This window comes from Ooceraea biroi, chromosome 2, assembly GCF_003672135.1.
Source record: "Ooceraea biroi isolate clonal line C1 chromosome 2, Obir_v5.4, whole genome shotgun sequence".
Classification (NCBI taxonomy): Eukaryota; Metazoa; Arthropoda; class Insecta; order Hymenoptera; family Formicidae; genus Ooceraea; species Ooceraea biroi.
The window spans coordinates 11963320-11973705 of NC_039507.1; the positions used below are offsets into that span (position 1 = coordinate 11963320).

Sequence of the window (10386 nt, forward strand, 5' to 3'; positions counted from 1 at the left end):
TGAATGCTCTTTTGCACAACCAAAACTTTAATAAAACGTTTCACACACGATAACAATATTTACAATGTTTACACCTTTTGGAGTCATCACTGACCGGCGCCTCCACCGGACTTGACCGGAACGCGAGCGATCACGCGCTGATTGCGTTTACAGAACGGTGAAACGGATCACGCTCGCGAGCAACGATTTGGAGTCTGACTACTCCTATGCGACTTACTTTATTTTGATCGGCAAGGCTGTATGTTGACGACTGTGTTTTCGCGGCCAGGACCGGCGCTTTATATACACACGGTGTTCCAGAAGGATCCAGATCCGTTTCGAATGTTGTTTCGATCTATTTGCTCGTTAGATTGAACTCAACGGAATCCTTCTGGCGTGCAAACAGTTATGTTCGCGCGAAGACAAAGGCTTGTTTTTCTCCTCGCGAGCAATCCACCGTGGTCAGCCTCGGCACGGATGTCCTCTACCGAGCGCGACAAATCGCTGTTCTTATAATTCGATTGTCTCTCTGAATTTGAGATTATTTTATACGTGCTCTTGAACATAGCAATTTAACATTTATTATCATTTTTAAGTTGGGTCATGTGACTATCATTTACATTTTAAGATTGTTTCTTAATTTTTTGTTGTGCAGAAAAGAGGCTGATTTGAAACAAAACATTTTTCTTTACGTTACCATTATTGTTATTGCATGATAAATGTTAAAATTAGAGGCGATTTCACCACAATTTCAATGACTTTAACTATATTGTCAAGGATATAGCTTTGATTAACTTGTAAGACGTCACCTATTATAAAGTTACGAACAATTAAAAATGGTCAGGTCATTCCTAATCTTAATATTTACCATTCCTGTTTTATAAATTAGAGTGAGTGTTGTTTAAAATAAAATAAATTAATTGTAAAATTGTAAATTAATTATTTATTAGTTTATATTTGAAGATTAATGTTTGCTAGAAAGAGGGAGAGAGAAAGAAAAATGGAGAAGGGGAAGCGGAAGGGAGCGAGAGCGAGAGAGAATTTTTTATAATAAAATAATAATAATTGTAACTGAAGTTTTGAAGGAATAAATACCGAGCACTGACATCCAATTTTGCTCACAGCCGTTTTCTTTAATTTGTCTAATTGGATTTTTATTTTTGGGGTCGAATCAAAGAATTAGTTTACGCTTCAAGACCAACAATCTGGGATGACATGAAGGAAAGGATAAAAGAAGTATGCAGAAAAATCCAAGGAGAATTGCTGGATGCCTTGTTCTCACTTCCAAGGCAAATTCGAAAGTGTTTGGAGGTAAATGGAAGACAATTCGAGTATTTGTGAAAGAAACTTAACTATTTGCGTCTTTCTTTTTGTGAATTTCTTTAACACATTTTCATTATAGTACAGAGAGGTTTAAAGTCCTAATCTCTGTTGACACATACGCACGCACGCACGCACGCACGCACGCACGCACGCACGCACGCACGCACGCACGCACGCACACACACACACACACACACACACACACACACACACTAAACAGAGGTGTGAATTTGACCGTGCAACCTCCACGCGGTACACCTTGGGTAATGCTAATGCAGGCGGTACTGTATCTTTCAGGCCTCATAACTCGAAAAGTATTTAACGAAAAAAATACTTTATTATAGTGTTTTGGAAAGCTCTCAAGGTCAGCTACAAGAATGTGCAATGAAAAATTAGGGTTTCCATTTAAGAAATTGAAGGTGACTTTCACGTAACTTTAACAACGCTATTCAAGGTCATACCAATACTATTACGTAATGCGTTACTTAAAATCCTACAACTTTTGTATAAAACATTTTTCATGAAAATGCATATTTTTCGAAAAAAAGCCTGATACGGTCGCTCTAGGACACCCTGTATATGTAAGCCTCGCTAAGGATATACGGATTACCAAGAGAGGAAGCGGCGACCAATAAGATATCTGTTACCAAGAAGCGATCTGTTGTCGAGGAGCTATGCGTGGATAAAAGTTACTCGAAGAGTCTCGCGTGAAGACTCTGAGCGTGAGAAGTTGCGTTGGCGTTATATTACGTTGGACAATTGGTTATAACGCGTTAGACACCGAGCCAATTATGCGAAAAGGCCTCTTTTCTTACCAATGACGTCACGCGGCAATGACAGAAGATGCCGGATCATCTCTCGCAGATATGCGAATATGATCCTTTCACTTTCCTTTATCAATACGTGTATGCGCAAAGATGAAAACGCGTTATTATAGCAAAACGTTTCTTGAACAAATACATATATATATTTAGTTATACGGACGAAGAATTAATTATATATGTTCGAACAGAGATCTTTGATGATAAAGAATTTCGGAACATTTTCTTATTTTTTTGCGTATATATAATAAGTCTTCAAAGTAACTTGTGCGTGCATGCGTGCATGCGTGCATGCGTGCATGCGTGCATGCGTGCGTGCGTGCGTGTGTGTGTGTGTGCGCGTGTGTGAATAGACGCGAATTATAATTAAATAAAAATCTGTAAATTAAGTCCATAATCCATAATATGTGCTCTATTTAGTAATAATAAATTAATTAAGAATAACGTAATATCTATTATTTATGATACATTAAACTCATAAAATCTATATCAATATGTTTTATTATACGACAAATCGATAATAAAAAAAGATGTAATAATCAATCACACAAGTATTCTCGCATAGTGTACTTACAAGGGAACTGTCAGAACTGTCCCTCACCGATTTGATGGGCTTTGAATATGTTGTAGGGTAGCAAAAAATATTAGACCCATATTTTTTTAACTGCGTATCTCAATGTTTAAGGGTTGAAACAGCCCCTCGAAAATAACGGATTTTTTCATTTTTAGCGATTATCTTCGAAAATATAAGGTATATGAAAAAATGTTTCATACAAAAGTTTTATGGTATTTTATAATCTTTACAATGGTGTATTCACATTTTTCGAAAATGTCAAATTTTTTAATTTACCCCCACGCCTACCTATTATTTTTGCAAAATTTAAGAATTTGGTAAGGACAAAAATTAAGGAGCATCGAATGCTAAATCCAACTATGTATTTATAATAATATTACGTTTCTACGATTCAATTTTTGGGAAAACGAGATGATAACATCGTGCTATAGGCGCCGCGCTGTAGGTGTTGCGTTATTTCTCTTCGATTGCGCTGTACTCAATAACTGTATATTGTGCATATTATAACATAAAACTGGATTAATCCTAACGACATAATAACGGAACGTATTATACGAAATAAAGATGCGAGCATACATCTACGTGTATATATAGCAATAACATACGTGTGTATGGCGTCGTAATATGTCTAGAAGTTTCCAAAATGTATTTTCAGACTTAACGTGCAAAATCTCTTTTTAGTATCATTAAACATCACAATTAAACAAGATTAAAATCAAAATGAATTAAAATAGCTGCAATGCGTATAATAAAGAAACATAGATCTTGGTTACATTTTGCGCAGTACGAGCGAAGGATTCTGCATTTATGCGCTAGGTGACATAGAAAATCTATTTATAACGTGAGCTTTGGTTGTTGACTTACTTTGATGACGTACATATCCTTGAACTTCGATTCACTTCGATTCACTATTTTTAGTACTGGTTAACCAGTATATTAGCGTCCGTATACTGGAGAACTGCCATTTCATTTTGTAAGTTAATAATATAATTTAAAGAAGACTGTGTACACACTGCTAATTTATGCACATGTAAGTATTTACTGTTAACTTTTATTATTTTCTTTCTTACTTCTTATTACTTTTTGCTTTGATTTTATAGATATTATGCTTTGACATTTTGAAGTTACAAAAGGTTGTCGAATTATTAGTAATATAACTTTTATTCGGCGAAATAGAGCAAGAATTAAGTTGCCATTTATATATATGTATAATCCAATATTCTAATCTCAAAAATCTTAGTATGCTAACATTAATAGAAATAAATATAATTGTTTTATAACTATTGCAAATACGTCTTTACATTTGTTTTTAAAGCGAAATAGCAATAGTTAACTCATTTAAAAAAAATAAATTTTAACGACATTTGAACGATAAAACATTTATCATGGGTCACTACTTCACTAACGTACCTTGTCATTAAGATATAACAGGGCATAGGCACGATGCTGCATGTTCATATTTTGGTTATTGTAAAAAAGATATATATAAGAATGTTTATTGCATGAAAATATAGGAAGAGATTGTCTCCCAGATAGCACATGGAACCCCTATGGATGTCCATTGGACGTTCGAGTTCAGACATCAGGACGTCCATAAAAAGTCTGAATGAAGTCCGACGGACATCTATTGAACGTCCATAGAACATTCGTTTTTCACAACTTTGGATGTCCATAGAATATTAAAAAAAGAACCTAAAATGGACATAATTTTCAATGTTCTACACTATTCGTATAATTATTGCTGAACATTTAAAATTACATAAAGGAGAGGTTTACGAGTAATAATAAATTTTAAATGCAGGATTAAATCATATATAATATTTATTATATATATTATATATTATAGTCAATACTTTAAATCACAGTTTAATTGTAATTAGTCAGAAAAATATATTGCATAAGTCCAAAAGAGATATGTTTATATATTCTATAAATATAATCAATACAAATGTAATCAGTTAGAAACAAAATAAATTAGCTTTTTTGCAAATGTTTAAGACTACTAAATTATAAATTGCATCTTATTGTCTTAATTAAATAATTATCTTAATTTAACTTAATAATTAAGATCTTTAGATTTAAAATACACGTATACTTTAGAAACAAAACAATAAAAATTAAAAATAAAAAATCAGTCATAAAACTTTAAAAGAGAGTTATCTAATAAAGCTATTACATAAAATTATATCTATTATATCTAGTGAAGAAAACAATAAATGTTTGGCTGATATAAAGAATTATGGGATGTCATCTTCGCGTACTCTAAGTTTTTTCTTTCAGCATCATGTCGTTTTTTAGCTCTTTTTAGCCACTTTTGTATTGCCTTTTCCAATTCCAATTTGGTGTAAGTATTAGAATATGCAGTGCCTGCAGCTATAGTAAAAGTATTATTTGTATAATTTTACGAAGATAAAAGGATTTATTTCTTCAATATATTATTCTTACATATAGACAGTTGAAATGAATATGTGTATACATGCATAAGTATAAGTATAAATATAAATATATAAATATATATTTATATTTACACTTACTCGGGGACACCCTGTATATGCTACTAGAAAAATATAATATAAAATAATACATTTACCTAGTAACAGATCTGCAATTCGAAGATTACAAAATTTTCTTTTGAGTTTAGCGCCCAACCAACTATACTGTTCTGCAAGTTCATTACTCACCAATCGGCACAAATTTCGTTTTGTAAAGTTATAAGGAGATGTGCCCCCTACTATAGATGTTTCTGCAGTCTGCAAAAACTCATATGTTATTACAATATTCAACTGTTATTTTACGGAATTTGTGTAGGATATGTAATGTTATTACCGAACGTTCGAAGTTTTCTGGTATTTTTAAAAATTATATGATCAAACGAACTCCTGAGTGAAGTTCGATCATAATTATGCTCTGCGTTCGTCCGAGTAGAATAATGTAGTCATGTTCCATGCTACTCCCTTCAACAAGCATCTTTAAAGCTTCGCGCCAAAATAAAGATTTGCGGTCGCAATAGCGCTGCCTCGCCGCGCGTGCGCAGTACGTCTTCATGATTTAAAGCATGTCACAAATCGAAACTGGGAAGAAACAAGAAGTGCACAGTAATCCTTGGGTGAGGGTGGGAAAGTTCTACTCGGACGAAGCATTCGCATAATTATGATCGAACTTCACTCAGGAGTTCGTTTGATCATATAATTATGCTTTGCGTTTGTCCGAGTAGAATAATGTAGCTATTCAAAGCTGACGATTTGTGACCAGGTAATCTCGGCTGATTCTAGCGAGACAGCCGGGAAATACATATAATGTATGTGACCTGGAGTATAAGTTCGGTTGTAAATTATAATATATACGAAGAATAGAAATTATAAAAGTAGTAATAATCCATTAAAGACAAGCAATGTTAACGGAGCCATATGAAAATATTAAAAGAAATGAAACATACGCCAATGGCATTAAGCATGTAATTCCTTAAAGGAAAAGTCGAATTGTGTAATAATAATCTGCTGGAGACATCTCCTGGAGATATCTCCTGGAGAATCTGAGTTCCAATGGGAGCTCAAAGATACGAAAAGATGTGACTGTAAGCACAGAATGTAAGGAACATTACAATTAGAATATATATATATGTAACGATATATACAGGGTGTAACAAAAGTCTGGAAACGGTCGAATATTTCATAAACTATGCATTTTAGAATGAAATGTTTCAGACAAAAGTTGTTTGGTTCGAAGAGGCACATAAGATGGTGTCATTGGTTTGACCTTGAGTGAACATGCCAAAGTCAGAAAGAGTTCAACTTTGTTTTTTTAAATTGAACACCCTATTTATTATTGCATATCCTTGTAGCTTACCTCGAGAGCTTTCCAAAACACTATATGAAAGTATTTTTTCGCTCATTACTCTGTGAGTTATGAGGCTTGAAAGTTATTAGTACCGCCGGCATTAGCATTACCCAAGGTGTATCGCATGGAGGTTGCACGGTCGGATTTACACCTCGTGTGTGTGTGTGTGTGCGCGTGTGCGTGTGTGCGCGTGCGTGCGTGCGCGTGTGTGTGTGCGTGCGCGTGTGTGTGTGCACGGCAGGGATCAGGACCCCGGGGCTCGTCACTGCTCTGGTATTTCAAGACTCCAAACTCTCCCTGCCGTGACGTGTATTTGTTGTGCGTGCGTGCGTTTCGTTTAGTTGAGTAAGTGTTCAAATTGACCTCCGTCTGCTGCTTGACAGTGGCCTAGTCGTAGATAAAAATTATTTAAAACATTTCGTCTCATCTCTGCCGAGATAAGATCGCTTTGCTGTATTATACGTTCCCTAAGGTCCACAAGGTTGGCAGGTTTTGTTTCGTATACATTATTTTTAAGATATCCCCAAAAAAAATAATCGACAGGTGTAAGATCTGGTGATCTAGCAGGCCACTCTATTTGACCACGTCTTCCTATCCATCGATTTGGAAAAGTATTGTCCAAAAATTGCCGTACTGCTACTGCATAGTGTGGCCCTGCACCATCTTGTTGGAACCAAATATTTTCTATGTTCCCATCAAACATATTTTCAAGAGCGGGTATGACTTCATTTTGCAATAGCTCCTGATAGATCGCCGCGTTCAAATTCCCATTAATGAAGAATGGCCTGACAATACCACGTTCGCAAAAACCCGCCCAAACGTTAAGTTTTTGGGGATACTGCGTGCGGAGATCACGCATCCAGTGAGGATTTTCATCACTCCAATATCGGCAATTATGCCGATTTACCGCTCCGTTTAATTCAAAAGAAGCTTCGTCGAAAAAAATTATGTGATCAAAATAGTTATTATTATCGTCGTATCGACGCATCATTTCGTCGTAGAATTCATTTCTTCGATCAAAATCATCTTCCGATAGCTCCTGAGTGATTTTAATTTTGAAAGGATGCCATTTCTCTTTCACTAAAATACGATGAATGGACATTGTACTAATATCATGCGCCTGTGCTGCCTTCCTCACAGTAGAATGAGGATTTTCAACGAATGTTTGCATCACTTCTAAACCCTTATCCAAGTTTGTCGCTAATTTTGGTCTGCCAGTGCGTTGTCGGTCCGTGACGGATCCTGTTTCATCAAATCGAATGACCGTTTTCTGGACTGTAGACTTCGCAATTGGTTCACGATCTGGATAAGTATTGTTAAATAAAGCAGCTACTTGTTCATAGGATCTAACGCGGTCACCATATCCTCGCATCATCAGTAAAGTAATTCTTTCTCTTTCGGACAATGCCACCCTGGATGCCACTGAAATTTCACTCAGTTGCTTGATAGTTTGTCGCAATACGAAGAGCTGGATGTATCTAGGACAGGAAAACGTTCGACTACGGGCATACTTATTATACTTTTCAGAGTACTTTTCCAATAAAAGTTTAGCTACATTAATCGTTCTGATTTGACCTGTAGTCGAACGTTTTCCTGTCCTAGATACATCCAGCTCTTCGTATTGCGACAAACTATCAAGCAACTGAGTGAAATTTCAGTGGCATCCAGGGTGGCATTGTCCGAAAGAGAAAGAATTACTTTACTGATGATGCGAGGATATGGTGACCGCGTTAGATCCTATGAACAAGTAGCTGCTTTATTTAACAATACTTATCCAGATCGTGAACCAATTGCGAAGTCTACAGTCCAGAAAACGGTCATTCGATTTGATGAAACAGGATCCGTCACGGACCGACAACGCACTGGCAGACCAAAATTAGCGACAAACTTGGATAAGGGTTTAGAAGTGATGCAAACATTCGTTGAAAATCCTCATTCTACTGTGAGGAAGGCAGCACAGGCGCATGATATTAGTACAATGTCCATTCATCGTATTTTAGTGAAAGAGAAATGGCATCCTTTCAAAATTAAAATCACTCAGGAGCTATCGGAAGATGATTTTGATCGAAGAAATGAATTCTACGACGAAATGATGCGTCGATACGACGATAATAATAACTATTTTGATCACATAATTTTTTTCGACGAAGCTTCTTTTGAATTAAACGGAGCGGTAAATCGGCATAATTGCCGATATTGGAGTGATGAAAATCCTCACTGGATGCGTGATCTCCGCACGCAGTATCCCCAAAAACTTAACGTTTGGGCGGGTTTTTGCGAACGTGGTATTGTCAGGCCATTCTTCATTAATGGGAATTTGAACGCGGCGATCTATCAGGAGCTATTGCAAAATGAAGTCATACCCGCTCTTGAAAATATGTTTGATGGGAACATAGAAAATATTTGGTTCCAACAAGATGGTGCAGGGCCACACTATGCAGTAGCAGTACGGCAATTTTTGGACAATACTTTTCCAAATCGATGGATAGGAAGACGTGGTCAAATAGAGTGGCCTGCTAGATCACCAGATCTTACACCTGTCGATTATTTTTTTTGGGGATATCTTAAAAATAATGTATACGAAACAAAACCTGCCAACCTTGTGGACCTTAGGGAACGTATAATACAGCAAAGCGATCTTATCTCGGCAGAGATGAGACGAAATGTTTTAAATAATTTTTATCTACGACTAGGCCACTGTCAAGCAGCAGACGGAGGTCAATTTGAACACTTACTCAACTAAACGAAACGCACGCACGCACAACAAATACACGTCACGGCAGGGAGAGTTTGGAGTCTTGAAATACCAGAGCAGTGACGAGCCCCGGGGTCCTGATCCCTGCCGTGCACACACACACGCGCACGCACACACACACGCGCACGCACGCACGCGCACACACGCACACGCGCACACACACACACACACGAGGTGTAAATCCGACCGTGCAACCTCCATGCGATACACCTTGGGTAATGCTAATGCCGGCGGTACTAATAACTTTCAAGCCTCATAACTCACAGAGTAATGAGCGAAAAAATACTTTCATATAGTGTTTTGGAAAGCTCTCGAGGTAAGCTACAAGGATATGCAATAATAAATAGGGTGTTCAATTTAAAAAAACAAAGTTGAACTCTTTCTGACTTTGGCATGTTCACTCAAGGTCAAACCAATGACACCATCTTATGTGCCTCTTCGAACCAAACAACTTTTGTCTGAAACATTTCATTCTAAAATGCATAGTTTATGAAATATTCGACCGTTTCCAGACTTTTGTTACACCCTGTATATATCGTTACATATATATATATTCTAATTGTAATGTTCCTTACATTCTGTGCTTACAGTCACATCTTTTCGTATCTTTGAGCTCCCATTGGAACTCAGATTCTCCAGGAGATATCTCCAGGAGATGTCTCCAGCAGATTATTATTACACAATTCGACTTTTCCTTTAAGGAATTACATGCTTAATGCCATTGGCGTATGTTTCATTTCTTTTAATATTTTCATATGGCTCCGTTAACATTGCTTGTCTTTAATGGATTATTACTACTTTTATAATTTCTATTCTTCGTATATATTATAATTTACAACCGAACTTATACTCCAGGTCACATACATTATATGTATTTCCCGGCTGTCTCGCTAGAATCAGCCGAGATTACCTGGTCACAAATCGTCAGCTTTGAATAGCTACATTATTCTACTCGGACAAACGCAAAGCATAATTATATGATCAAACGAACTCCTGAGTGAAGTTCGATCATAATTATGCGAATGCTTCGTCCGAGTAGAACTTTCCCACCCTCACCCAAGGATTACTGTGCACTTCTTGTTTCTTCCCAGTTTCGA

At 36.5% G+C, this 10386-nt stretch overlaps 1 protein-coding gene and 1 long non-coding RNA gene across 2 annotated transcripts; one reads left to right on the forward strand and one right to left on the reverse strand.

Moving 5' to 3' along the window:
• Window positions 1–4716: 4716 nt before the first annotated feature.
• LOC113563586 lies at window positions 4717–6362 on the reverse strand. Its single transcript, XR_003407514.1, has 3 exons — window positions 5524–6362; window positions 5288–5447; window positions 4717–5070 (listed from the first exon to the last, which is right to left on the reverse strand). It is a non-coding gene; the product is annotated as an uncharacterized LOC113563586 (long non-coding RNA).
• Window positions 6363–8242: 1880 nt separating this feature from the next.
• On the forward strand, window positions 8243–10005 carry LOC113561483. The gene is made up of 2 exons (XM_026967979.1): window positions 8243–9073; window positions 9880–10005. Exons 1-2 carry the CDS (start codon window positions 8243–8245, stop codon window positions 10003–10005), a joined length of 957 nt encoding a protein of 318 aa, XP_026823780.1.
• The last annotated feature ends 381 nt before the right edge of the window (window positions 10006–10386 follow it).